The sequence below is a fragment of the Prinia subflava genome, chromosome 8 (genome assembly GCF_021018805.1).
Source record: "Prinia subflava isolate CZ2003 ecotype Zambia chromosome 8, Cam_Psub_1.2, whole genome shotgun sequence".
Classification (NCBI taxonomy): domain Eukaryota; kingdom Metazoa; phylum Chordata; class Aves; order Passeriformes; family Cisticolidae; genus Prinia; species Prinia subflava.
In genome coordinates this window covers 16,011,896-16,039,606 of record NC_086254.1, presented here as the reverse complement: position 1 = coordinate 16,039,606, position 27,711 = coordinate 16,011,896, and the positions used below count along the sequence as shown (strand labels likewise).

The 27,711-nt window shown below is 67.4% G+C and overlaps 5 protein-coding genes across 8 annotated transcripts; 1 reads left to right on the top strand and 4 right to left on the bottom strand.

The window, feature by feature from the left end:
- Positions 1-56: 56 nt before the first annotated feature.
- On the top strand, positions 57-3,989 carry LOC134553641 (mpv17-like protein 2). Its single transcript, XM_063403572.1, has 6 exons — positions 57-204; positions 469-646; positions 1,613-1,783; positions 2,336-2,412; positions 2,505-2,633; positions 2,707-3,989. Exons 2-6 carry the CDS (start codon positions 490-492, stop codon positions 2,761-2,763), a joined length of 591 nt encoding a protein of 196 aa, XP_063259642.1. The 5' UTR covers positions 57-204; positions 469-489; the 3' UTR covers positions 2,764-3,989.
- RAB3A (RAB3A, member RAS oncogene family) lies at positions 3,726-9,193 on the bottom strand. The gene is made up of 5 exons (XM_063403529.1): positions 9,087-9,193; positions 7,572-7,799; positions 6,141-6,259; positions 5,923-6,047; positions 3,726-5,573 (listed from the first exon to the last, which is right to left on the bottom strand). The coding sequence occupies exons 2-5, from the start codon at positions 7,797-7,799 to the stop codon at positions 5,383-5,385; spliced, it is 663 nt and encodes a 220-aa protein (XP_063259599.1). The 5' UTR covers positions 9,087-9,193; the 3' UTR covers positions 3,726-5,382.
- Positions 9,194-11,162: 1,969 nt separating this feature from the next.
- PDE4C (phosphodiesterase 4C) lies at positions 11,163-20,987 on the bottom strand. 4 transcript variants are annotated; one of them, XM_063403418.1, is made up of 18 exons: positions 20,878-20,987; positions 20,327-20,376; positions 19,572-19,780; positions 17,621-17,683; positions 15,783-15,971; positions 15,666-15,702; positions 15,492-15,556; positions 15,333-15,382; positions 14,687-14,802; positions 14,489-14,582; positions 13,875-14,053; positions 13,693-13,791; positions 13,445-13,609; positions 13,262-13,361; positions 13,025-13,179; positions 12,820-12,942; positions 12,472-12,654; positions 11,163-12,397 (listed from the first exon to the last, which is right to left on the bottom strand). In XM_063403418.1, exons 1-18 carry the CDS (start codon positions 20,969-20,971, stop codon positions 11,873-11,875), a joined length of 2,496 nt encoding a protein of 831 aa, XP_063259488.1. In that variant the 5' UTR covers positions 20,972-20,987; the 3' UTR covers positions 11,163-11,872. The 4 variants fall into 4 exon arrangements, with proteins under 4 accessions (XP_063259488.1, XP_063259489.1, XP_063259490.1 ...); XM_063403419.1 differs by having other exon boundaries at positions 14,687-14,799; XM_063403420.1 differs by lacking the exon at positions 17,621-17,683.
- Positions 20,988-21,158: 171 nt separating this feature from the next.
- On the bottom strand, positions 21,159-25,141 carry CIST1 (colon, intestine and stomach enriched 1). Its single transcript, XM_063404833.1, has 7 exons — positions 24,631-25,141; positions 24,321-24,428; positions 24,037-24,261; positions 22,736-22,773; positions 22,093-22,606; positions 21,377-21,522; positions 21,159-21,276 (listed from the first exon to the last, which is right to left on the bottom strand). The coding sequence occupies exons 1-7, from the start codon at positions 25,139-25,141 to the stop codon at positions 21,232-21,234; spliced, it is 1,587 nt and encodes a 528-aa protein (XP_063260903.1). The 3' UTR covers positions 21,159-21,231.
- Positions 25,142-25,524: 383 nt separating this feature from the next.
- On the bottom strand, positions 25,525-27,082 carry JUND (JunD proto-oncogene, AP-1 transcription factor subunit). The gene has a single exon (XM_063403539.1). The coding sequence runs from the start codon at positions 26,985-26,987 to the stop codon at positions 26,043-26,045; it is 945 nt and encodes a 314-aa protein (XP_063259609.1). The 5' UTR covers positions 26,988-27,082; the 3' UTR covers positions 25,525-26,042.
- Between the last annotated feature and the right edge of the window lie 629 nt (positions 27,083-27,711).

The window sequence follows — 27,711 nt, the reverse complement described above, 5'->3', positions numbered from 1 at the left end:
CGTCCAGTGCCTCGGTAGATGTCATGGCGGCCCCCTGTGCCTCGGTAGCTGTCATGGCGGAGCCAGGAAGCGGAAGTTGATGTCGCGTGACACGCCGTGTTCCGCGTGTGGTGACAGCCGGTAGTGCCGGGGGGGGAACGGGAGGAACCGGAGGCACCGGGAACCGGGGGGGTGTCCAGGAAACGGCGCTGGGGACGCAACGGGGTAAGCGGAGGGGTACAGAGATAACGGGGGTGTGCGGGGGTCGGGATGTGGGGCAGTGAGGGGCACTGGGGCAGTGGCTGAGGGGCCAAGGAGGGGCTGTGGGCGCACGGCAGGAGCACTGGGGGGACTGGGACAGGCCCAGGGGATAACTGGGGGAACTGGAGAGATAACTGGGGGGGCGCAGGGAAACTGGGAGGGTGCCCAGACACCAGCTGGGGGCACCCAGCAGCGCCCGGGGGTGCTGAGGCTGCCGCCCCCGGGCAGGGCGGGGGCTGTGCCCGCAGGATGCCCCTGCCCTCCTGGAAGTCGCTGTTCACCGGGCGGCTGCTGCTGCTCACCAACACCGTGAGCTGCGGGGGCCTCCTGGCAGCCGGGGACTGCCTGCAGCAGGAGTGGCACCGCCGCAAGCACCCTGAGAGCCAGCTCCAACTGGGGCGCACTGGTGAGCACTGGGATGGGTTCCTCAGACCCTGTTGGCACCGGGCAGCGATCCTGGAGACCTTCAGGCTGCTCCAAGCCCTGTCCAGCACTGCCAGGGATCCAGGGGCAGCCACAGCTGCTCTGGGAATTCCATCCCAGCCCCTCCCCACCCTCCCAGCCAGGAATTCCTTCCCAAAATCTCACCTAACCCGGGCAGAGCAGGGCCCCGTGTCCCACCTGTGTCACCGAGGGGCACAGCCTGCTCTGCTCATAGCAGCCGGGTTTCATGCACGGCCGGCTCTTGTTCTGCCCCCGGGCTCTCTTCTTCTCCGGCCGCTCCTTCTCCTCCTCTCCAGCCTCCCCTTGGCTCTCCCCATCCTGGCCGAGCTCCTCTGCCTTCACCCTCTTGGCTGGGGGTTCGCTCTGGGCGCTGCTGAGCTGCTCCTCTTCCTCCCTCCTCTTCCTTCCTCCTCTTCCTCCCTCCTCTTCCTCCCTCCTCTTCCTCCCTCCTCTTCCTCCCTCCTCTTCCTTCCTCCTCTTCCTCCCTCCTCTTCCTCCCTCCTCTTCCTCCCTCCTCTTCCTCCCTCCTCTTCCTCCCTCCTCTTCCTCCTCCTCTCTGTCCCCTGCCCGCAGGTAGGCGTGGAACCGCTCCTCGGAGCTGAGGAACCTGCAGGGAAAGGGGGTGTCCGTGGGAAAAGGGGGTTCAGGAGGGGCTGGGCCCAGGTGGGGTTCAGGAGGGGCTGGGCCTGGCCCGGGTGGGGTTCAGGAGGGGCTGGGCATGGCCCGGGTGGGGTTCAGGAGGGGCCGGGCCCGGCCCGGGTGGGGTTCAGGAGGGGCTGGGCATGGCCCGGGCGGGGTTCAGGAAGGGCTGGGCATGGCCTGGGTGGGGTTCAGGAGGGGCTGGGCATGGCCCGGGTGGGGTTCAGGAGGGGCTGGGCACGGCCCGGGTGGGCTGAGCCCCCCGTGCTGAGGCCGGTGCCGCTGGCAGGGCGGATGTTTGCCGTGGGCTGCAGCCTGGGGCCGCTGATGCATTTCTGGTACCTGTGGCTGGACTCGGCGCTGCCGGCGCGCGGCGTGCGCTCCCTCAGGACCGTGCTCAAGAAGGTCCTGGTGGATCAGCTGGTGGCATCGCCCGCCTTGGGAGCCTGGTACTTCCTGGGTACGTGGGGGTCGCTGATCCGAGCCCCTGTTCCTGCTCTGACACCCCAAAATCCCGCCCTGGGAACCGCTGGGAGATCCTGGGGCCTCTGGCAGCCTCGGGGCTGTGCCCGTTCCCTGGGGGAGTTCAGTGCCCCAGCACCCTCTGGGGGAAGAACTTCTCCCTGAGCTCCATCCCAAATCCCTGAGCTCCATCCCAAATTCCCTGAACCTTTCCCTGAGCTCCATCCCAAATCCCTGAACCTTTCCCTGAGCTCCATCCCAAATTCCCTGAACCTTTCCTTGAAATCCACCCCAAATCCCTGAACCTTTCCCTGAGCTCCATCCCAAATCCCTGGCACATCTCCAGACAGATCAGTGCCCTTCATTTTCACTTTCCTGGGGCACCGGGCAGATCACTGCCCTTCCCTTTCACTTCTTTCCATTTCCTGGAGCTCCCTCCCTCCTGCGCTGCCCTCCCCGCCCACGCTGGGAGGGCTTTGGGGCATTTCCCGGCAATTCCCAGCCTGGAATCAGCGCTGCCATCCCCGCTGACCCCTGCCTGTCCCCGCAGCCATCGGCACCCTGGAGGACCAATCCCTCCAGGAGAGCTGGCACGAGCTGAAGGAGAAATTCTGGGAATTCTACAAGGTAAAAGCCCCATCCGCAGGCTTTTTTCTCCCCACCCTTTTCCCTGCCGGGCTCCCTGGGGAAGCACCCAGCTCCTCCCGGCTCCTTTCCAGGCTGACTGGAGCGTGTGGCCGGCGGCGCAGATCCTCAATTTCCTCTTCGTTCCCCCCGCCTACCGCGTGGCTTATGTCAACGTGGTCACCCTGGGCTGGGACACCTACCTGTCCTACCTCAAGCACCGGGTGAGTCCCGCCCCTCTGCCCCGGGAATTCCCGGTGATTCCCGGCTCATCCCGCCGCTCTCCCTCCCTCGCAGCCCCGCGGCGCCGAGCGGGACCCGCCGCGGCAGAGCCAGCGCAGCGCCGGGGCGTAGAGAGGAGCACGAAGCCCTTCCCGAGGCTCCCGCCTGCACCAGGAGCGTTTCTGGGCGTTGTGGATGGCCCCAGGCGAGGGAGAGGATGGCCACAGCCAGCCCCTCTCCACGTGCCTGCTGCTCATTAACTCCTCTGCTAATTACAGCCATGGTTTGGGGTGGTTACAACCTCTCTCAGGGTGACCTGTAAAGTGATTTCTTCTGGGTGAGGAGGAGCTGCTGCAGCCCTTGGGAAGGGTCCTGGCTGGGTTTGTTCCCTCTCCAGAGCCAACCAGCCCTGGCTGCTCCTCCAGCACCTTCCAGCCCGCCCGGATCCCCACTGGGTAGAAATTAGGAAGGAATTCTTCCTAGTGAGAGCGGGGAGGCCGTGAAATGGAATTCCCAGAGCAGCTGTGGATCCCTAGAGGTGTCCAAAGCCAGGCTGGAGCAGCCGGGAATGGCAGAAGGTGGCAGGGGTGGGATTTCAGGTCATTCCAACCCAACCCCGCTCCGTGATTCGCTCCAGCTCCTCGCTCCTTCCCCTCCTGCTTTCTCTCTTCAGCTCAAGGATAAAACCCCTCCGCTCCCCCCTCGCTGCCTCAGCTCCGGGCGGGGGCTGCAGCCACCTGCATCCTCTATAAATAGGGCTGTGATTGCACCCGCGGCTCTGCGGCGCTCGGGAGGCGGAGGGGGAGGCTTGGAGCCGAATTTTGGTGGAGTTTGGGGCCATCCCATCCCTCTGCTCCCAGCCCTGGGCAGGCTGGATGCTCCCTGCATCACCCAAGAGCTGATTTCTTTCTTGTGTCAATGAAAAGTGCCTGAATGGGATTTCTTTTTCCCTGATTTTTGAAGCTGTGCTTTAATGCCCTGCCCTGGTCCCTCTGCTCCTCCCTCAGCAGGAGCCATTTGGGAGATGGTAATTAAAAAAAAAAAAATTCAGATTAATTTTGCTCCTCTCCGGCAACTCAGGGACCCCGAGGAACTTCTGATCAGCATCGGTTTATTTCTTCACAACATTTCTTTTAATACAGTGATTTTTAGGAAATTGTACTCTTTTTTTTTTTTGACACTTTTGACATTTGTACAGTACAGTGTAACTCTTCCATAAGTAAACTTCACAAAAAAGAGGAGGAAAGGAAGGGGGAAGGAGATGGAATCATGGTGTGGAGGGGAAACAGAGGGAAATCTGTAAAATAAAGACACAGCGCTCCAGGAAAAATAAATAAAGGGCAGCTCTGTCATGGCTACGGGAATATCCACTTATTCACAGTCTCCACAGAAGCACAGAACTACAGGAACACGAGATCCCAAACCCCTGGAGCAAACCAGCCACGGTCCCAGCCCTGCTCTCCCCACCCAGGCTCCCCCAGCCCGGGGCAGATTCGCTCCAGCAGGCTCAGCCTCGCTGACAGACTGAAATTCATTTTCCTTTTTTTAAATCTTATTTAAATAATAAGAGTTTTGCTGTTGGTCGGTTGTGGGGGGAGAGTTTTTCCGGTGGATTTTTTTTTTGTTGTTTTAAAAGTGATATTCACAAGCAAGGTTACCACACTGAGAGAGAGAAAAAAAGAAAAAAAAATCCGAATATATATATATATATATATAAATGCACCACCACGGCCACAGCACAGCAGGTCACGCGCACAGCGTCACTTCCTACGCCTATTTACAAGGAATTTCTGTATGTACAAGGAGGAAGACGGCGGGAGCATAAATTAGCATCTATTTATACAAATAAACAAGAGTCAGGAAATATCCATCCAGCTGGAGGGGCAGGAAAGCCGGGCACAAAGAGCCCCCTCCACCAGGAGCTCTGGGGGTAAAGGGTGGGGGGCACACACGGGGAGAGATGGGGGTCCTGTCACAGCACCCACACACTGGGAAGGGGGTCCCAGGGTAGGGGGATCCCCAGGACAGGGGGGTCCAGAGCAGGAAAAAGGGCAGGGGGCACCAGGACAGGGGGTCCAGAGCAGGAAAAAGGGCAGGGGGTCCCAGGACAGGGGGTCCAGAGCAGGAAAAAGGGCAGGGGGTACCAGGACAGGTGGTCCCAGAGCAGGAAAAAGGGCAGGGGGTCCCAGAGCAGGAAAAAGGGCAGGGGGTCCCAGGACTGAGGGTCCCAGAGCAGGAAAAAGGGCAGGGGGTCCCAGGACTGAGGGTCCCAGAGCAGGAAAAAGGGCAGAGGGCACCAGGACAGGGGGTCCCAGAGCAGGAAAAAGGGCAGGGGGTCCCAGGACTGAGGGTCCCAGAGCAGGAAAAAGGGCAGGGGGTCCCAGGACTGAGGGTACCAGGACAGGGGGCACCAGGACAGGGGGTCCCAGAGCAGGGGGTGCCAAGACAGGGGGTCCCAGGACAGGGGGGTCACCAGGCCAGATGGGGCTGGGGGTGATGCTTTCTTGACAGTGATTAAAAGCAGAAATGGGGGTGGAGTTTTTCTACCAGCCCAGGCTTAAAAATAAATTAAGGGGAGGGGGGCACAGCCTAATGAATTGGGAGAGTGGGGGGCTCCTAGAGGGGCCGCAGCCCTTTCGGAGGTCTCAGCAGCAAAAGCCCCCGCGGGACCCCCAAGAGGAGGAGCTGGGGGCGGGGGGGGTTGGGGTGCACTGACCGGATTTTGGGGGGGTTTTGGGGAGGGGCTGGCCCCTAGCAGGCGCAGTCCTGGTGAGGGGGGGCCTGCTGGTCCGTGAGCTGCGGGCCCTGCTTGGCGCCGGTGACCGCGGGGTCGGCCGTGTCCAGAGACTCGGACATCTTCTCGCAGATGATGTCCACCAGCCGCTCGAAGGTCTGCTTCACGTTGATGTTGTCCTTGGCGCTGGCCTCGAAAAACTCAAACCCTGAGAGGGGGGGACAATGTGGAGGAGGGGACACAGAGGGACAAGGGACATAGATCAAAGCTCCGACCCCGCGTCCGACCCCGTGTGGCTGCTCCTCCCCTCGTTCAATATTGAAAGGGTTTGCAACCTGCCCCCACCACCCAAAAAATCCTGGTTTTTATCCCCCCCAAATGCTCCCCCCAGCATCTCTCCGAGAGCTCAAGGTGTGCAATGACTCCGTGGTTCTTCGCTGGGTGCCAAGTCACCGCCGGCGTCGGAGCAGAGCGATTACACGGAGGGAATTAAGCCCTTAATTAAATTAATTGTGGGCTGGCAGCCGTGCCGAGGGGTCCCCCCCTCCCCAACTCACCCAGGTGCTCGGCGAGCTGGCGGCCCTTCTCCGAGGACACCACGCGCTCGTCCTCCATGTCACACTTGTTCCCCACCAGCAGGACCTGGGCGTTGTCCCAGGAGTAGGTCTTGATCTGGGTGGACCTTGGGGAGAGGAGAGGAGAGAGAGGGATCAGAGGGGCGGGGAGGGGGTGTCCGGGGGGGTTTGGGGTGCCCAGAGCCCCTCGTGGCACTGACCAGTCCTGCACGGCGTTGAAGGACTCCTCGTTGGTGATGTCGTACATGAGGATGAAGCCCATGGCCCCGCGGTAGTAGGCGGTGGTGATGGTGCGGTACCGCTCCTGCCCGGCCGTGTCCTGGGGCAGGGGACAGCAGAATGTCACCCCCAGGGGACGCAGGGACACCCCCCTGGGCTGCCAGGTCCATGGGGGCAGAGCCAGCCCCACCTTGGCATCGCCCTGGTGGGGCAGCTCCACACTGACCATCAACCCACCGGCCGTTTTCCCACAACAACCATCACCCCACACTGTCCATCACCCCATAGTGACCATCACCCCACAGTGACCATCACCCCACAGTGACCATCACCCCACACTGTCCATCACCCCATAGTGACCATCACCCCAACCATCACCTCACACTGTCCATCACCCCACAGTGACCATCACCCCACAGTGACCATCACCTCACAGTGACCATCACCCCATAGTGACCATCACCCCACACTGACCATCACCGCACAGTGACCATCACCCCACACTGACCATCACCTCACAGTGACCATCACCCCACACTGACCATCACCCCACAGTGACCATCACCCCACACTGACCATCACCCCACAGTGACCATCACCCCAACCATCACCCCACACTGACCATCACCCCACAGTGACCATCACCCCACACTGTCCATCACCCCATAGTGACCATCACCCCACACTGACCATCACCCCACACTGACCATCACCCCACAGTGACCATCACCCCAACCATCACCCCACACTGACCATCACCTCACAGTGACCATCACCCCACAGTGACCATCACCCCAGACTGACCATCACCCCACAGCGACCATCACCCCACAGTGACCATCACCCCACAGTGACCATCACCCCACACTGACCATCACCCCACACTGACCATCACCCCACACTGACCATCACCCCAACCATCACCCCATAGTGACCATCACCCCACACTGACCATCACCCCAACCAACCATCACCCCACAACAACCATCACCCCACAGTGACCATCACCCCACACCCACCATCACCCTCTTACTGTCACCCCTCACTGACCATCACCCCACAGTGACCATTACCTCAACCAACCATCACCCCAACCATCACCCCACACTGACCATCACCCCACACTGACCATCACCCCACAACAACCATCACCCCACACTGACCATCACCCCACAACAACCATCACCCCACACCCACCATCACCCTCTTACCGTCACCCCTCACTGACCATCACCCCCTCACCATCACCCCACTGACCATTTTCCCACACCAACCATCACCCCACAGTGACCATCACCCCCTCACCAACCACCACCTCCACCGTCCACCTCCCCACACCAACCAGAACCCCCTCCCCACAGCCCCAGCCCAGCCCAGGGCTCCAGGGGCACCCCGAGGCTCTCCCTGCTCACCCAGATCTGCAGCTTGATGCGTTTGTCGTTCCGGTAGATGGTCTTGACCTTGAAGTCGATGCCGACGGTGCTGACGAAGGCGGGCGTGAAGGAGTCGTCGGCGTACCGGAACAGGAAGGAGGTTTTCCCCACGCTGCTGTTGCCGATGATCAGGATCTTGAACATGTAATCGAAGTTCTGGTCCGAGGATTCCTTCTGTCCATAGCGGGAGTCGGTAGCGGACGCCATCTGCAAGGTGGGGCGGAGGCCGTGACGGGGCCGGCGGTACCAGGCCCTGCGCTGGAGCCGCTCCCCAGCACCCCCGGCACAGAGCGGGGATATTTTGGCTGAGGATGGACGGTGGTGTGGCAATCAATGGGTCACTCAGCCCCCAAGGGCTCGGAGGGGCCACCTCCTGTCACCGCTGGAGCAGGGACCCCGCGGCGTGTCCGCAGTGAATGTGGGGCACGTGGCTCCCCGGCTCTGCCATGGCTCCAGGGGTTTGCCGTGGCTGCCAGGGTTTGCCACGGCTCCTGGGATCTGCCGTGGCTCCCGGGATCTGCCGTGGCTCCCGGGATCTGCCGTGGCATTGGGGGTGCGGCCAGGGCGCTGCATCTTCCCGGTGACAAAATGGCACCGGCAGAGGTGCCCCCGCACGCCGCGGCCAGCATGGTGACACTGAGCCGTGGGGTGGCACAGGGCTCTGTGGAGTGGCACAGGGCTCCGTGGGGTGGCCCAGGGCTCCGTGGGGTGGGTGATGCCAGGCAGGGGGGCACAGAGGAGAGGCGGGTGCTCACCCAGGCCGGCGGGCGGAGCAGGGGGATGCGGGATGGAGCACAGGGATGTGGGATGGAGCACAGGGATGCCGGGCACAGGGGATGCGGGGAGCTGGTGGAGGGGGGTGCAGGGCGCTGCAGGGAGGGGGTGCTGGGCGCTGAGGGGCATTTCGGGGTGCTGATGGAGGGGGGGTTGATAGGGGGGCTCATGGGGGGTGCAGGGCGCTGCAGGGAGGGGGTGCTGGGCGCTGAGGGGCATTTCGGGGTGCTGATGGAGGGGGGGTTGATAGGGGGGCTCATGGGGGGGGTGCAGGGCGCTGCAGGGAGGGGGTGCTGGGCGCTGCTGGTTTTGGGGGGTGCAGTGTTGGAAGGAAGGGGGTTCGGGATGCTGATGGGGGGGGCCAGGGTGCTGATAGGGGGGGCCAAGGTGCTGATGGGGGGGGGTCAAGGTGCTGACGGGGGGGTGCGCACAGGGCTGATGGGGAGGGGGTCACCCCCTGCTCCTCCCCGCAGGCCCGACCCCGCTGCACCCACTCGCTCCCCGCCGCACCGAGACCCCCCCCAGGCCCTGCGCAGCCCCCCCCGCGCCGCATCCATCATCATCATCATCCCCCCCCCGCCTCCCGCCTCCTCCGCTGCAGCCGCCCCTCCCCTCCCGGTGCCGGGGGGGGTCACGGAGGGGGTCTCGGGGGGGGTCCCTGCGGGGGTGTCGCTGTGGGGGGGTCCCGGTGGGGGTCCCGGTGGGGGGGGGGGGTCTCACCTCTGCCGCGCTCGCGCCGCCGCCTCCTCCCCGCAGCGACTGCAGCAGATGCGGAGCCCGGGTGACGTCGGCTGAGGGGCGGGGTTTGCTATGCAAATGAGCCCATACGTCACGGGCGCGCCCCTGAGGGCGGCGCTGATTGGCTCGGCGGCGCGCTCTGATGGACAGCGGGCGGACGGGGGGGAGGACACCCCCCCTCCCGGCGCGGTGGTGGGCGCCGCCCCCTCCTCCGGCGAGGCGCAGTGGTGCGGTCCGGCCGCGCTCCGCGGGGCGCGGGATGAACCAACCCCTGCACCGGCGGGGGTGTAGGGCGAACCATTCCTGCTCGAAGGGGGGCGACGAGGTTTGACAGCCTCCCTGTCGCGACATGGCGCGCTATCGCGACGCCTTCCCCAGGCCTGCAGTCGCGGGCAGGGTGCTCCTTCCCGCGACAGAGCGGCCGGCGCTGAGGCGGGGCTGCTGCGCAGGTGGGCGGCCATGTCCTCCGTGGCCCTGAGGCTCCAGCGGGGATTAGGGCCGGCAGCCATGGCGGCCTGAGGGCAGCGGCACCGCCCTGCCCGGGCCTGCCCTGCCCCGCCCGGGGGGCTCCGTGCCCTCTGTCCCGGGGCAGCTCTGTGCTCCTGCCCGGCCTCATCCCACACCCACAGCCCCGGGAGGACCGAGCCGGGCACGGGGGGCGCTGGGTGGGCAGTGCGGGTGTTGAGCACAGCCCTCAGGGACAGCACCCAGGGGTGGCACGGACAGTCCAGAGGGGATGGGTGACCAGGGGGCAGGGATGGACAATCCGGCAGGGGATGGGTGACCGGGGGCAGGGATGGACAGTCCAGAGGGGATGGGTGACCAGAGGCAGGGATGGACAGTCCAGAGGGGATGGGTGACCAGGGGACAGGGATGGACAGTCCAGAGGGGATGGGTGACCAGGGGCAGGGATGGACAGTCCAGAGGGGATGGGTGACCAGGGGACAGGGATGGACAGTCCAGAGGGGATGGGTGACCAGGGGGCAGGGATGGACAGTCCAGAGGGGATGGGTGACCGGGGGACAGGGATGGACAGTCCAGAGGGGATGGGTGACCGGGGGACAGGGATGGACAGTCCAGAGGGGATGGGTGACCAGGGGCAGGGATGGACAGTCCGGCAGGGGATGGGTGACCAGGGGCAGGGATGGACACAGCCAGGGGAATGGACACGGGCTCAGGGACTGAGTCACACTTAGGGAGGGATTTGGGGTCAGGGATGGATCCAGAATTAGGGAGGGATACAGAATTAGGGAGAGATACAGGCCCAGGGATTGAGCCACACTTAGGGATGGATCCAGAATTAGGGATGGAACCAGCTGTAGGATGGAGCCACACTTAGGGATGGATGCAGGCTCAGGGATGGATCCACATTTAGGGATGGATCCAGAATTAGGGAGGGATGCGGGCTCAGGGATGGATGGACCTGGCTGCTGTGGCCGTTTCCCATCACCTTCTCCAGATGGCAGCCCCACTGCCCTCCTCAGTGCAGCCCCTCAGCCAGAAGCGGGAGGGAAAAGGGCTTTTTCCACCAGCTCCTGCCCTGCTCCAGCCCGGCAGAGATCTGGATTCGGGGATTTGAGAGCACAGAGTCCCTGTCTGGCGAGACAAGGGGACATCCAGCACCCACCAGGCACAGCACGGAGCCACCAGCACCCTGTGCAGGCCAAACCTTGGAAAACGCCTGGGCTGGGAAAGAACCACCAAACCCCGAGGCCTCTCTGCTGCCAGGGCGGGCAGGGGGCGAGGGCCCCCGTGCCAGGGCAGTGCCACGGGCGGGGCCGTGTTTGCGGAGATAAATCACCGTGGGGAGCAATGCGGAAGAGCCGCCCCGCGGGCTCCGCACCGCGCCAAGCCGGCGATTAAATATTTACCTTAGCAGGTCGTGTTTGCCAGTGATGGATCGGCGTTTCCAGGGAGGAGCCGGCTTTTGTTCCAGCACACAGCCAGGCCCTGCCCGGTGCCCGGCGGGAGACGGGGCCGCCAACAGCGCCGGTCCCTGGGGACGCGTCCGGCGGCTCCCGTGACACAAAGAGGCGCTTACGAGGCTCATGTTTAGGGTGGAACAAACCGGGTTTAATCTCTGGAAGGTGAAGGAAGAATCCCAAAGGACCCTGCCCCGGGCAGGACACCAGAGAGGGGGGGCGAGGGAAGGGGTGACAGCCCCCGCCAGGGTCCGAAATGGGAAATGCAAACGGCGTTTTGAGTGATCACAGAGCAAGAAATGCAGGTTTCCTCCCCAAAAAATGCGTCTTTCCGCCCCAAAAATGTGTGTGGGCCTCCGAGAGGCTTGTAGTAAAAAGTGAGCTACAAAAGGCTTTAAAAAGTGAACCTATCCCCAAATAAATAAACCACTGAGTCGTGCCCGTGCCGTGCGCCGGTGCCTGGGGGTGCCTCGTGCTGGGGGTGTCACCGGCACCCTTTGCCCACCTCGTCCCGCCGTGGGGCTGCTGTCCTGCCAGGGGACGCCTGGAAAGGCGCTGGAACGCTCCTTCCTGCAGCCCTGCAGGGCGTGATGTCCCCAGGGCTGGGCTGGGGCCACAGCTCGGTGTCCCCACGCCCTGTCTGAAGGAGACAGGGACCTTTCCCAGCAGCTGGGAGCAGGGAGAAGGCCACAGCGTCCTCGTACCTGTCAGGACCTGCCCAGCTCCCAAACTGGAACACAACCCGGGTGCCTCCGAGTCCTGGCAGCGCCAGTGCTCCCCGCTGTCCTCAGGGCAGCGCCCTGTCCCACATCCCCTGGCAGCGAGGGGACCCACGGGCCGCTGCCGCTACGTGCCCAGGGACAGGAATGTGACATTGCCCTCCGTGTCCAGGCACAGCCCCTGGCTGCCCTCGGGCCCTGGCACGGAGCACCCGCTGCCACCGTCCTTGGGCAGCGTCCCCTCCAGCGCCCGCCGGTTGTCCACGTCCCTGGGGCGGGGCACAGGCGAGTCCCGGTCCCCGGGGCCCGGGGACAGGCGCTTGGTGTCGGCAGACTCCGAGTCATCCGTGCCCGGCGTCTTGGAGCCGCTGTTGTCCTCGTCCAAGGGGCTCTCAGCCCCCTCCAGCTCCGTGTCCGACTCGCCCTCCTCCTCCTCCTCCTCCTCCTCCAGTGTCAGCTCGAACTGGAACTTGTCGGTGGTGGCGGGGGACACTGCGGGTGCCTCGGGCGGAGGCGAGGGGCTGCGCGGGATCATGCTCTGGTACCACTCCCGGTTGTCCTCCAGCGTGTCCAGCAGCTCCTGGGCGTCGGGGTGCACCAGGTCTGCCCACGTCTCCCACAGCGGGTGCGCGATGAAGTCGATGAATCCCACCTGGAGGGAGGCAGAGCTGAGCCCCCTGCCCGGCCCTGTGTCCCCCCTGCCCTGTCCCCAGGCTGTCACCCCACCTGGGACTTCTCCACGGAGGCGGTGTGCTTGTCACACATGGGGCTGATCTCCATGCCCTTCTCCCGCTCGCGGTCTCCTTGGTGGAAGAACTCCACCATGATGCGGTCGGTCCACTGCCGGTACAGCTCCAGAGGCTTGGTGGGGTTGCTGAGGTCGGCGCAGTGCACCATGTTCTGCAGGACCTGTGGGTGTGGACACCGTGTCCTCTGTCCCCTGGTGCCACCCACGCCGTGGCCCCCCCCAGTTGGGTTTGGGAGGGTGGTGGCACCAGAAGGGACATCCCGGCAGGCCGGAGGCAGGGATGGACACCTGCAGTGCTGGGGAGGGTTCCCCAGGTGTGTCCCCACCTGGATCCGGTCGGAGTAGTTGTCCAGCAGCAGCACGCCCAGGCTGGTCACCTTCTTGGTCTCCACCATGGTCTTCAGATCCGCCAGCAGGTTCATGTGCTTGGACATGTCCGTGGCCAGCACCTGGGCAGGGAGAGGTGGGAAGGGGCGTCAGCCTGACCCCCCAGCCCAGCCCCCACCCCGGGGTGCTCCAGCCCCCCCGTACCATGTCGATGACCATTTTACGGAGTGTCTGCCTCTGCTTCCTGCTCAGGTTCTGGAAGATGTCGCAGTTCTCCTCCTGGAGGAGCTTGAAGCCAACGGCCAGGTGGTGATTCTCCAGCACCGATGCATCGTTGTACATCAGGGCCAGCTCTGAGTCTGTGAGAGGGCACCGGTCACCCCGGGGTGACTCCTGGGGCCCCCCAGTATCCCCCAGGTCCATCCCTGCACCCCAGCTCACTGGTGTTGATGAGGAACTGGTTGGACACCCCGGGATGGTCAACATCGTGGATGGCACTGGCGAAGATGGCAGCCATGATCTCCAGGTCCGTGAACACAGCCTAGGAGTGGCAGGAAATGACATCGGGGACATGTCACAGCCCCGCCAGGCACACCTGGGCGGCCTCAGGTGAGCAGGAATCACCTCCAGCGCCGGCGTGGAGAGGAGGACGTGCGTGGACTGCGCCACGTCGGCGGCGTGCAGGTTGTTGTGGTAGGCCACGTCGGCGTGGTAGTGATCCTCCAGCGTCAGCATGTAGGTGATGAAGGTGTTGACGGGGATGCGGAAGGTCTTCATCAGGTCCCGCTCCTGCGGGGAGGCAGGGGGTGGCTTGTCCCCATCCGGACACAGGGACAGGCACGGGGACAGCCCCATCCCGCCAGGACGCTCACCTGGAAGATGCTGTACATGATGACGGTCAGCGGGCGGTTCCCCGAGTACTCGGCCACTTTGAACACGTCGAGCCCCCACTTGTTGGTGTCCTCCAGCTCCTGGGGACCAGAGGGACAGAGATCCATGGGGGGGCTGGAGTGGGGACCCCGCGGTGGGGCGGGCCACCCCTGCCGGCGCCCACCTTGGCCAGCAGCGCCTCGCGGTCGGTGCGCACGCCGAAGCGCGGGATGCCGGCGGCGGCCAGGCTGGAGCCGTGCGCCAGCTTCCTGACGCCGCTGATCTGCGACATGGGGCGCTTCCTCCGCTCCTTCTCCTTGTCCTTCGCCAGCGCCGAGGGGATCTCCACCTCGTGCTGCTTGTCTGGGGTGACACGGGGAGCCCGTGAGAAGGTTTCACTGCCAGCATCCCCCCGGGTCACGCTGAGGACGGGTACAGGTGACACCGTGACAATTTGGGGGGCCGCGGCATTTAACCTCACCCCCATCCATGCATCTGCCAGGGGACCCCTGGACACTCCTCCAGGAACACTGGGATGGCCCCAACAGCCCCAGCACACCAGTATGCACCAGTATGAGCCAGCACTCCCAGTCAGGACAAACGCTGTGACACCTCCAAGGCAGCAAACCCCACTGGGACACCTGGGACAACCCCCCTGGTCCCCCCATTCCATTCCTCCACAAGAAGCAAGTGGGCCCCTCTGCTGTCATCACCGCTGTGGGCACCCCAGCTCTCTGGGGACACAAAGGCCACCCTGCTGCCAGCAGGGAGGTGACCCTGGGGCAGGGGACTCCTCACCCAGGAAGGTGCTGGAGATGTACTCGGAGACCTGGTTCCCGGAGCGGCTGGTCTCCGAGAGGTGCGTCAGCTCCCGGTTCAGCATCCGCTTGAACTGTGGGTGGTTGGCGGGGTCAGCGGTGTGGGGGGCTGGCAGCACGTCCTGGGGGGCTCTGGGCTCCCCGTGCCCCCCGAGGTGACCGTGCCAGGGTCCCTTACCTTGTTGGAGGCCATCTCGCTGACCGAGTGCCTGGTCTGCAGCGTCTCCAGCTGGTCCAAGCACCAATCCAGCTCCTCCAGCGTCTCCCGCGAGAGCTTCTGGTGGGCATCTTCTGCTGGGGGCACCCACCAGCTTGGCAAGGGACCCGCCAGCAGCGCTGCCCCCCGGCACAGAGGGGCTGGTGCCACACCAGACCCGGGGGCTCACCAGCATGGGGGGTCACCGCACCCCCCGAGCGGGGCGGCGAGGGGCGCGGGGGGACGCGGGGGTCGGGGTGAGGCATCCCTGGGCACAGTCACGCTGTCCCCATGGCGTGGCAGCCCCGGCACGCGGCGTGCCACGCTGTCCCGTGGGGTGACAGCCAGCCCCGGGGGCAGCCGGGCTCCCGCGGGGCCCCGCTCACCGCCGGGGTTTTATTAATGGAAGGTTTGACGTCAACGGGAGCTTTTCCACCGCCGCGAAGGGCGGCCAGGCGGGAGGAGCTGCCGAAAACCAGACATGGATCCCGAAGGGCAAAGCCGCAGCTCTGCCTTGGCTTCAGGGGGGGGTTGCTGCGCCCCCCGGGCACGGCGGGACACACCCTGGGGACACAGGGACAGCCAGCTCGTCCCAAAATCTCCCCGCCACCGTCCCCCCGGCACTCACCGGAGAGGCTGGCCTTGCTCCCCGAGGGCAGGCTGCTGCTCGATCCTCGCCTGTCAAACACGGGGGGCTGAGTAGCTGCGACCCCCGCAGTGGTGCCCCCCCCTTGCCGTGGGTTGGGGTCCCCACTCAGGTGACACCCTCGCCCTCCCCCCGACTCACTTGATGCCAGCACGGTCCTGGAGGTGGGTCAGGTTGCTGCGGACGGTGCGGAGGCTGGCCAGGACCTGGGGGGCGAGAGGGGGCTGGGGTCAGGCGGACCCCCCCGGGACACCCCCCCCGGTGCTGGGCACAGGCCATGTCCCCTCCTGGGCAGGGCACAGCGGTGGCACCTACCTGGGCAAAGGGTGTGACGATCATGTCTTCTCCATGCCTGCGGGAGCACAGGGAGCGTGAGGGGAGGGGAGGGCTGGGAGGGGGGTCCCAGGGGATGCGGGCTGGGGGGACACTCACAGGTCGCTGGCGATGGAGGAGTTGCGGGACATGGCTTTTGGGGACAGGTCGTAGTCGCTGTCGGAGCGGTACAGGAAGGACTCTCGGCGCTGGCCGTGGGAGAAGGTGCCCTGCAGGACCAGCCCCGCGCCCGGGCTGGCCTGGGGGTCCAGCGCGCCCCGGCCGGGGGGGCCATTCTCCAGGTCAAAGCTGTGAGGGGACAGGGGACAAGGCTGGCATGGGACGCATGGCACAGGGACCTCGGCCCAGGGGTCCCTTGTCGGGTTCTCTGTGCCACCACCTCACTCTGCCCAGCACGCTCTGGGTTGGTGACCCTGTGGTGACACTGGTGGCCAGTCTGGCCCTGCTGGCTCCTCCGCCTGCTGCAGAGAACGGGCCCAGCTCAGGGCACATGGACCCTCCCAGCTCCCTGCTGGCACAGCGGGGTCTGGGACTTGGGACACTGACACAGAGCCAGGCTGTCCCGTGTCACCCAGGTAGGACAGGACCCGCTGCTCTGAAGCTCCAGAGACCCCAGGAAGGGCTGGCTCCTGCCTGTCCCTCCCCCTGCCTGTCACCAGCACCACAGTCCCGAGTCCTCCAAAGCCCCAAAGCCTCCATCAGCCCCGTCTGGAGGTGCCGTGTCCCACGGAGGGGACAACATCCCAGCCACGGCACAGAGCCAGGGGACATCGAAGGACAGAAACCGCCGCACAAGCCAAGCCCTGGCCCCTGGGGACACGCTGGCGGCGGGGCACCCCAACCGGAGTCACCTGGCAGCCGTGTGCATCCGGGGGGGACAGGGGACAGGGATGGTGACCCTGCCGTGTCCCCAAGCTGGCCGCGGCCGCCTCGCCCACCCTGCTGCACTGCTGGCCCCGGGGTCATGGGAAAGGCTGCGCGCCACAGGGACACACAGCGAGGGCCATCCAGCGCCTGTCCCCTCCCGCAGCCGCCGCACCGCCGTGGGGACGGGGACGAGCCACCCCAGAGCACCGCGAAAGCGCAGATGCCACCGGGGCCACCGTGTCCCCATCGGGAGCCCAGCACCTACCCGATGCACGAGTGCCTCCGGGACGGGCACCGGCTGCCCGGCAGCATCGTCCCGCTCCGGCAGCCCCGGTGGCAGTGGCGCGGCCGTCGCCGGCGGTGGCAGTGCCAGCCGGCACCGCGTCATGCCATCCCGCAGCCCCTTGTTTTCCTGCCTCGGCTTCCCATCCCCGATGGTACCGGCCGCACAAAGCCGCATTGTCCCTCCGACGGCCCCGCGGGGGGATGCCCGCGCCTGTTCCCGGCCCCGTGCCACCACCGCTGACCCCGCTGCCACCGCAGGGGACAGCCCCGGGGGACAAGAGCCCCTGCCACGGGGTTGGTGCCCAATTAACCCCCCTCGTTCCGGCGTTAATGACCTCCGAGCGGTGTCCGTGGCGCGGAGGGGGGGCCGGGGCCGCTATAAATAGATGCTGTCGCTGCTGGGCAGGGATGTGCTGAGCCCCACGGCGCCCGCGCAGGTGGGGCCGGCACCCCAAAACCAACCCCACCGAGCTCCGAGGTGGGGAGGGCGGGGAGGAGCAGCGGGGGGTGGGTTGGTGTCTTGATTCGGAGGGCAAAGCCCCCCCTCGGTCCCCACCGGGCCACCCCTCCGCGGGTCCCTGCCTGGCCATCGCTGCAATGAGCGTGTTCGTGCTCGTCCGGCGGCTCCCCCTGCCCGGCTCGGCCCCGGAGCGTGTGGGGACACCCGCTGTCCCCTCCTGGTCCCCGCGGACGTGCCACAGCCCTGGGGGGAGGCGCTGCCCCCATGCCGGCAGCACGGCCTGGTGCCACCCCCCCGCGGGGACCCGCCAGCGTCCCCCCCTTACCAGAGGGGATGCGCCACGGTGAAGCGCCGCTGCAGGCGGATGCTCTGGTTCATCAGGAGCTTCCTGAAGAAGACGGGGGAATTGCGGGGGGAACCGCGGGGGGACGTGGCCGGAGAAGCCCCCGGCGAGCGGTGCGTGGTGGGCAGCATGGCCCGGCTCAGGGACCCCCGGGCCGGCGGCTCGGCCCCGCTGCCCCGGGCGCGGAGCAGGAAGCGTGCGGCCGTCCCGGCCCCGGCAGCCCCGGGAAACTTTCCATCCCCCTCCCGCCCTGCGCCTGGGAAATTAAACAACTGTCTGGCTCCGGCAGCGGCGCACGGAGCGGGTCCCCCCCCGGTGTGCCTGGCGGGCCGGGCACGTGGCCCCTCGCTGGCCCGGTGCCACCGGCCACCCTGCTGTCCCCGAGGCGGCAGCTGCTCCTGAAAGGGCAGGGGTGCAGTGCCTGGACACGCGGAAAAACGCCCCGCGAAGCCCCCAGGGAGCCAGATGGACGGAGGGGACGTGCCACGGTGCCACCGAGGGACATAACTGAGCTTGGAGCATCCTGGACATGCAGTGTGGCTGTGCCATTGTGCCACCAAGGGACATAACTGAGCTTGGAGCATCCTGGACATGCGGTGTGGCTGTGCCATGGTGACACCAAGGGACACAGCTGAGCTTGGAGCATCCTGGATATGCAGTGTGGCTGTGCCATGGTGACACCAAGGGACACAGCTGAGCTTGGAGCATCCTGGACATGGAGTGTGGCCATGCCATGGTGCCACTGAGGGACACAATTGAGTCTGGAGCATCGCAGACACACAGTGTGGCTGTGACACGGTGCCACCAAGGGACACAGCTGAGCTTGGAGCATCCCGGACACGCGGTGTGGACATGCCGTGGTGCCACTGAGGGACCTGTGAGAGCCAACCCCACCCCAGACTGTGCCCCAGCCCCTCCCTGGTGCTGTCCCCTCCTGGAGCCACTCCCCAGCAGGACAGGTGAGGTCCAGCTGGTGACAGTGACACTGTGGGGCACCCATTGGCCTGGCCGTGGGAGCTGGCACATGCTCAGCCTGACGGAGCAGGATGTGGCTACCTGCTGCTCCTGATGGCCACAAAAATATCCAGCAGCTGGCAGGGAGCCAGGAGGGACAGCAACAGCCCCCCCTGCCACAACAGCACCGAGGGAGACCCCAAAACTCCTGATGGGGTCCTGGAGGAGTCACCAGGCACTGCAAGCACGGCCGTGGGGACACCAGGGGACAGGGATAGTGGGACAGAGGGACATCGGGGGAGGGCAGAGCCCCCTGTGCTGGCAGCCAGCAGCTCTGGGCAGCGAGGGCTGGGCTGGCCACAGGACAGGCAGTGCCCAGCACAGCCAGTCCTTATCGGAGTGTCACTGTCCCCACGTGTCTGTGCAGGGGTGGAGGACAAGTGACACCAGAGCCATGTCCCTGGGCTGTGCCAGCCCCTTGCTGTCCCCACAAGCCGGGCTGGGAGAGGCACGGGACAGGGGGAATGGCCCAAAAATAGCCCTGCAGCAGCGCAGCTGGGCCCGAGCCACCGCGGGAGGGAGCGAGGTCACCCTGGGCAGGGCCAGGCCAGCCCTGTGGTGGCTCTGGCTGGGCCAGGGGATGGGGACAAGGAGGGGGTGAGTGAGGACAGTGAGTGGGGACAGGGATGGGTGGTGGGGAAAAGGGGGATGGGGGTGACACCGACAGTGAGGTGGGGACAGTGGAGCGTTGAGGGGGGTGACAGGGACAGACAGTGATCAGAACGGACACCCCGGGCTGGAACAGCGGGGCCAGTGACAGAGGGGCTTGTCCCCATCCCACCGGGTGCTCTGCCCCCGGTGCCGCTGTCCGGCCGCCGGTGCTGAAGCCGGGAGCGTCCCCGCCAGCCGTGCCCTGCCCGGTAAACCCGTTCCCGGTGCCACCGGGGCATCACTGCCCCCCTCCCCGTCCCGCCCTTACCGGGGGGGCTCGGACTCGTCGCCGCTGCTCGGGCCGCTCTCCTCGATGGTGAACACCACCCGGGCAGCCTCGGGCTCGGGGGCGCGGGCCGCCTCCGCCAACCGGCAGCCCAGCGGCGGCAGCAGCGGGGTCCCGGAGAAACGCCGGCGCACGGCGCCCACCGCCGCTCCCGGGCCCGACGGGGCGGACTCGGCGGGATCGCGGCAGCGCTGCCGGGAAACGGAGCGGCGGTGAGGGGCGCGGGGAGCGGCCCCGGGGGGGTCCCTGCCGATCCCGGTCTGAGGGTCCCGCCCGGGCAGCGCCCCCCGCCCGCCCCCGCCGGTACCGAGCGCCGGTAACGCGCTGGCGCCCCCTGCCGGACACGGTGCGGCGCTGCAGCCGGGGGTACCGGGGTGTTACCTGGGCGAGGGGGGCACGGCGGGAGGCGCCGCTGCACCGGGAGCGGCTCCGCCCGCTGCGCACGGAGCCACCGGGACTCCCCCCGTCCTCCTCCTCCTCCTTCTCCCGCCGCCACCGGAGAGGACCCCCCTGACATCCCCCGGGACCCCGCCGGAAAAACCCCCGGAGCCGGCGCGCGATTACGCAGAGGTGAATAATAATTAACCGCCCATTAAGGGGATAATTAACTCCCTCTCAGCGCCGCCAGCCCGGTTATTGCTGCCCGGGGGCCCGGCACTGGGACGCTCACGCCGGGGACACCCCTGGCCCCCCGGGACACCCCTCGCCTTCCCGGTAGCCCCCGGTGCCGGTCTCACCTCCGCGCCGAGGAAGGGCAGCGCTGTCCGGCTCCGTCTCATCGCCGTCCCTGCGGGGGGAGCTCCGGGAGCTGCGGCCGGGAGGGGCTCGCCGGCGGGGACCCCCCTCCCGCGGCTGGGGACACCCCGGGGACACCCTGGGGACACCCCGGGGCCGCCACGGGCGGGCTCCTCCCCACCGGGATTTACGGCCGCCGGCGCTCGCCCGGGCTCAGCCCCTACCTCGGGTTTCGGGCCCCCTCGCCCCCCTCCCGGTGCTCCCGTGGGCTGGATGGGGACAGGGACGTGGCTCTGAGGCCACGGGGAGCGGCCCCCAGCCCGCAGCGCCCACCGAGCCGCGACCCCAGCGGTGCCCCGTTAACGATCCAGCCCGGACACCTGCCGCCCACCGCCCCCGAGAACCGGGGCACACCGGGGAGAGCCCCCAGGACCGAGCCCCCCGGGACCCGCCGGCACCGGCAGCGGCCTCATCCCGACCCCAGCAGCCGCCGATGCCCGGCACGGGGGTCCCCGCCGCCGCCCGCCCCCCGGGCCCGCCCGCAGCCCCTTACCGGTGCCCGGTCCTCGCGGCGAGCGCGGCCCCGGCCGAGTGCAGCGGAGCAGAAGGAAGGCGACGTGCGTGCCTGGCCGCTCGCTCCCTCCCATCCCACCCCACCTCGCCGGGGGGGCTGCGCGGCCCCCCCAGCCCGGGCACCAGCGCACCCCGCACCCACCCCTGCGGCCCGGGAACACCCCGGGGCCGCCAGCCCGGGCCGGGGGACCCCGAAAGCGGCTGGGGCCTCCCCCGGGAGCTGGGGTTTTCCCCGGGCAGGCTGCAGAGCACATGGCAGACGGGAAACCAGAGCCGGGGCAGCAGCTCCTTTATTCAGCAGTGCGGGGAGCCCGGGGGGCTGCGGCGGGGGGGGTCAGCTGGGGGTGGGGGGGCCAGAGGACCCCTCCATCACTTTGCTCTGGGGAGGAAGAGAAAGAGAGCGGGGTGAGCGCTCCAACCCTCGACCTGCTGCCCCCCAAAAATCCCCCCCTCGCCACCCCCGGCCCCCCCTCACGCACCATGGGCACCTCATCCAGGTGCTGGAAGCGCGGGACGCCGCGCTGGGACCGCCGCACCAACAGCACGGCCGCGCCCGCCACCAGCAGGCAGACGGCGAGGGAGGCGGCGACAACCACGCCAGGGCTCGGCTCGGTGGGGTCCTGCTCTGTGGGGGTGAGACGGGCACCCCGTTATTCCCCCTGGCACCTTGTGATTCCCCTGGCACCTTGTGATTTCCCCTGGCACCCCGTTATTCCCCCTGGCACCCCGTTATTCCCTTGGCACCTTGTGATTTCCCCTGGCACCCCGTTATTCTCCCTGGCACCTCGTTATTCCCCTGGCACCTCGTTATTCCCCTGGCACCCCCTTATTTACCCCCATGGAGATTCGTGCCCAGCCTTCAAGCACCACGGAGAAAGAGGTGGCTGAAGACTGGCTCCAGTCACCCTGACTACCCCCACCCATCACAGACCTGGCACCCAGCTCTGGTGTCACCTCCACCCACAGGGGACCAGCCCAGGGCACTCCAACCCCCCTGGCAGAGACCGAGGGAGAAAAGGGGAGCCCCCAACAACCCCCCCAGGAGCAGGGAGCAGCCTGGGGGGCTCTGGGCTCACCTTGGGACCTGCACCCCTGAGCCCTCCTGTGAGGGCAGCCCCGAGTGGGGGATCCAGGGGGGACCCATGCCCATACCCAGGCCCCCCACCTGCCCAGTGCCCCCCAGCCTGGCTCTCACTGGAGTTTCCAGCTGTGCTGCCAGTGCCTGCTGCCGTTCTGGAGCTGGTGGTGACAGTGCTGCTGCTGTTGGGGCTCACGGTGGGCGTGAGGGAGCTGGGAGCAGCAGGCCCCGAGGGCCTGGGTGAGGACGTTGAGTTAGGTGGATGCTCTGTGGATCTCGTGTGGGGTGGAGCTGCTGCCGTGGTGGCATTGGATGAGGGAGTCAAATGTGTTGTTGGTCCTGAGGTACTGGGCGGAGTTGATGCTGTGGTGGTGTTGGATGGAGATGATGGAATTGGTGTTGATGCCGAGGTATTGTGTGGAGTTGATGTTGTGTTTGGGTTGGATGGAGATGCTGAAGATGCTGTTGAGCCCGAGGCACTGGACGGAGTTGGTGCCGTGGTGGCACTGGATGAGGGTGTCAAATGTGTTGTGGATCCCGAGGCACTGGGTGAAGTTGGTGCTGTGGTGGTGCTGGATGGAGATGATGAAGATCCTGTTGATGCCGGGGCACTGGATGGGGTTGATGCTGTGGTGCTGGATGGAGATGATGGAGTTGGTGTTGATCTCGAGGCACTGGATGGAGTTGTTGGTATTTTTGGGTTGGATGGAGATGCTGAAGTTGGTGCTGATGCTGTGATATGGGACAGAGTTGTTGCTGTTTTTGGGTTGGATGGAGACGTTGGAGTTGGTGCTGATGCTGTGATATGGGATAGAATTGTTGCTGTGTTTGGGTTGGATGGAGCTGCACTGCCTGTCCCTGTCCCTGACCCAGATTGAACCACACTGTGTGTCCTGGCTGGTGGCTGCAGGGGATGGGGATGGTGACACGGCTGTCCCTGAGCTCTTCACACACACTGTGGGGGCAGCATCAGGGCCATGTCCTGACCCCAGACTTTGGAGGAGAGAGGTGGTCAGCAAGGACATGGCAGGGCCCTGGCAGGGTCCTGGCAGGGCAGCAGCATCTGCCCCACCTCCCAGCCTCACAGGGATCATTTCCCAGGTAGTTTTTATCACACAGAAAGCTGGGATTTGGCCACTACCAAATCCCAGAAATCCAGAAGCAGATGAGCTTCCCAAGTTGCCATGGGCACAGCGCTGCTGGGGACAAGCAGAGCAGCGTGGCAGCAACGGGCAGGCACAGGGACACGTGCCAACCCAGCCCTGGTGGCACCCACCGCACACCCCCAGGGCCAGGCGCGGTGGGGACTCTCCCGTGGCCACGTGGGACAGAGCAGGTTTGCCGGGCAGTGCTGGCAGTGCCCCTTATCTGCCCAAATCCTGTTTGCACAAGAGGAGGAGCAAGTCCAGGCTGGCCCCAGGGGGACACGGGACAGAAATGCCCCGTGGCAGAGCCAGCACCCTGCGTGGCTGGGGGTCCCCACAGCTGCCAGGCTCACCGGGAGGGGCTGCCCCCCACCCAGCTGCCACCCCTTTGCCAGGATGGGGTTGAACGTTGAACCCAGGGCCAAGCTCCCAGAGTGCCAGGACGGGTGAGCCGAGGCACCTCGGGGTGCAGGGAGGGTGCGGGGAGCCCAGGCTGGAAACAGGGTGCCCACAGTGGCACGGAATGCCGGGGAGCCCTTTGCTCCGGGAGTGCCGAGGTGGTGCCAGGGTACCCGTGCCAGCACCAGCCGGTTTGGCAGCACCGGCGCCGCATCGTCTGGGAGGGGCAGAGTGCTGCGGTCCGGCCCGGCACTCCCGTGGGGCAGGTGGAGCCCCCGGTGACCTCAGCCCCGGGAGGGACCCGGGACCCCCCCCACAGAGCCCCGGGCAACACGCGGTCTCCTCCCCGAACTTCCCCGGTGCCCCGGAGCACCTGGACGCTCCTCCCGATACCGGGAACCGGGCGGGAGGAGGCCACAGACCCCCCCGCCGGTGGCACCGGGAAGCACCCAGCCCCCCCGGTGCTGCAGATCCCGTGTGCCCCCGGGACCCCGCGGATCCCCCCGGTGCCCGGTACCTGCGGCAGCGAGCAGGGCAACGGCGCAGCAGAGCAGGCGGAGCGCGCCCCGGGCCATCCCGCCCGGTGCCGGTCCCGCCGCCTTTATCCGTCCCGGGGGAGGCGGGGGCGCCCCCGCCCGCGGCGCCCCCTGTCGGTACCGGGAGGCACCGCAGCGCCGGGACCCCGCGGGCACCCGCAGGACCCCCCCCCCGGAACTCCCCCAAAATTCCCCCCACCCCGGCCCTGTTTTCCCCGGGCACCCCCCACCCCGGGGCCGTGAGACCCCCCCGCCCCTCCGGTACCGTGAGCCGGCCCTGCCGGCGGCGTCCCGCGATCCCCGGGGACACGTGGGTACACCGGGAAGCGAGCACAAAGGGATCGGGGAATGTGCGGGCATTGGGACGTGGGGACTTGGGGACAAAGGGATCCGGGAAAGCGCAGACACCGGGATACAGGGACACGGCACCGCGGGGATTGGGAACAAAAGGAGCTGTGGCCATCCAGATGCGGGGACAATGGGATCTGGGGACTTGGGGACACAGGGATAGGCGACACAGGGACACTGAGGCCGGGCAGGTGGCTGCCCCGTCCATCTTGGTGTCGCTGCCGCACATCCGGGGCGCAGCACAACCGCGCCGGGACGGCGCCGCTTCCTCCGCCAAACCGCGGCCGCCTGGCACCGCGTCCCCGGGAGCCACCCACGGCACGGCCCGGCGCCCAGCCCGGGGTCCCCGGGGAGCCACCCGGGGTCCCCACGCTCTCCCACAGCCGGCTCCCCGGCAGCTCCCCGGGAGCGGCGGCGATCCCGGTGCTGGAAGGGGTCGGAGGTGCCGCCAGCAGCGCCCCCGAAGCTGCAGGGACACGGCGCGGGTCCCTTGGGTGCTGCTGCCCGGGATGGGGCCCCGCGGGCGGGGGGGCACGGAGGAGGAGCCACCGCGGTGCCGGGAAACCCGGGAGTCGGGGAGGAGCAGCGGAGGCCCGGCCTCGCTGGGTGCCCCGGGGAGAGCCCCGGGGGCCCGGACAGGGGGGTCTTGGTGAACCCCCAACGCGGAGAGAGCGTCTGGCAGGGCACAGCCACAGCCAGCGCCGGCAGTGGGGGCTCCTCGCCCACCTCCTCACACATGGGAACCCCTCATCCCCAGGGGAGCCCCAAATACACCCACCCTGCCCCCAAGAGAGCCCAAATAACCCCCCAGCCCCCGCAACATCCCCACCTTTCACTACCCCCTCCCCATAACATCCTCCACCCTTCCCAGCTATACCCCCAACACCCCCCCCCCCAAAAAAATAACCCCATGGACCCCCTCGCCCCCCACTCTGTCCGGTGATTCCCAGAGCCCCTTTGCCAGCCCGGGAGGGGTCTCCCTCCCCTCTCGCCGACCCCCACCGCCCCCTGGAACTCCCCCAACCCCCCCACCCCAAGATGGCCCCGGCCGCGCCACTTCCTGCCCGCGCCGCCCCTTCCCTTCCCGGCCCGTCCCGGCGCAGCAAACAGCCAGAGGCCGATTCTCGGTGTGGCGGGGTTTTACTGGGACCTGACTGGAATGTGTGGGGCGCGGAGGGGCCCCGGGGAGCGGCCCAGGCCGCGCTCAGTCCGTGCGCCCAGGGAACCCCCGGGTGCTCCCTCCGTGCGCGGCGTGCCCGGTGCCCGCCGTCCGGAGCCGGTCCTGGTGCTCCCCTCAGACCCCTCAGTCTGTGTCCGGGGAGGTGGAGGAGGGGGCGATCATCGCTTTTCTTCCCCCCCTCGGGACCCCTCGGTCCGTTCCCGGGGCAGGGCGGGCGCTCCCCCCGCTCCCCTCAGTCCGTGCCCGGCACCCCTCGGTCCATGCCCGGGGCAGGGTGGGCGCTCCCCCAGCTCCTCCCAGTCCGTGCCCGGGACCCCTCGGTCCGTTCCCGGGGCGGGGTGGGCGCTCCCCCCGTACCCCTCGGTCCATGCCCGGGGCAGGGCGGGCGCTCCCCCCGCGCTTCCCCGGGTCCTTGCCCGGGACCCCTCGGTCCGTGCCCGGGCTTGTGCCCCCCTGGGGTCAGTACGCCGGCACCTGGTGCTGGTGCTGGGGCAGGAGCTGGCAGCCGCTGTTGACGTGGCTGAGCACCTTCTGCTTGAGCTGAGCGACCTGCTCGCGGAGCAGGCTGGCGGTGGAGGCGAGCTCCGTGTTCTGGCTCTTGAGGCTCTTCACCTTCTCCTCCAGCCGGGAGATCCGCTCCAGCTTCCTCTTGCGGCACTTGGAGGCGGCGATGCGGTTCCTCAGCCGCTTCCGTTCCGCCTTGATGCGCTCCTGCGTGTCCATGTCGATGGGGGACAGCGGCGGGCTTTCCCCGAAGCTCGGCACCTCCGGCACGATCTGCGGCTCGTCCTTCAGCGGCGGCGGGGGCGGCGGCGGCGGCAGCCGCGGCGGCGGCGCCGCGAACGGCCCGGGGTCGGCGGCGTAGCTGACGGCCGGGTAGGTGCTGAGGTTGGCGTAGACCGGCGGCTCCGGGGCCATCCCGGCGGCGGGCAGCTCGCCCGCGCCGCCGCTTCCTCCCCCGCCGCCGCCGCCCGCGCCGCCGCCGCTCCCCGCCGCGCCGCCGCCCAGCTGGTTCTGCTTGTGCAAGTCCTCCAGCGCCTTGACGAAACCCTCGGCGAACTCCTGCTCCTCGGAGGCGGCCGCTTTAGGGTAGAGGAACTGGCCGCTGGTGGGGGTGGTGGTGACCAGCCCGTTGGACTGGATGATGAGCCGCTCCAGCTCCGGGGACGCCAGCTTGAGCAGCCCCAAGTCGGGCGAGCCCATCAGCCCCGCCGCGTCGCCGCTGGCCGCGCCGGGAGCTTTCAGCGCCGCCGCCACCTGTTCCGGTAAGGCCATCCCGAGCGCGTCCTTCTTCATCATGCTGCCGCCGGGGAAAGGCAGGAGGAGCCCGCTGCTGCCGGAGGACGGGGCGAAGCCGCTGCCGAGGCCGCTCAACACATCATCATGGTAGAAGGGTGTTTCCATCCTCCTCCCCCGCCCGGCTGCGGGGGAAACGGCGCCGGGGCGGGGGGAGGACCGGGGCGAGCGCGGGGAGGGGAGGGCGGGGGAGGCGCCCGGTGCGCACCGGCCGCGGCCCCGCTCCTGCGCGCGCGCACACGCGTCTGCCGCGGCCGCGCGTCCCGCGCCGCGTTAAATAGGCGGCGCCGGCGCGGTGACCTCATCGCGTAGAGCTCCCATTGGCTGCAGATGACGTCCTCGCCCGCCCTCGTTTGCATACGGGGCGTGGCCTCCGCCCCGCGGAGGCGGTGCCCCGCCCCGTGCCGGCCACGCCCCGCCCCCGTCGCCGCGGCGACCGGCGGGTAAACGGGACAACAGCGCGCGGGGCCCTGGGATGACGTCAGCGCGGGGGAGGGGCGGTCACGTGGCCCCGCGGCGCGGGCCCCGCCGGGGCTGATGGGCACAAAGGGAGGGGCGGGAACCGGGCACGGGAACGGCACCGGGACCGGGCACGGGGGTACCGGCATAGGGACCGGGACCGGGCACGGGGCACCGGCATAGGGACCGGGACCGGGCACGGGGCACCGGCATAGGGACCGGGACCGGGCACGGGAACGGCACCGGGACCGGGCACGGGGCACCGGCACCGGGCACTGGGACCGGGCACGGGGTACCGGCATAGGGACCGGGACCGGGCACGGGGCACCGGCATAGGGCACCGGGACCGGGCACGGGGCACCGGCATAGGGCA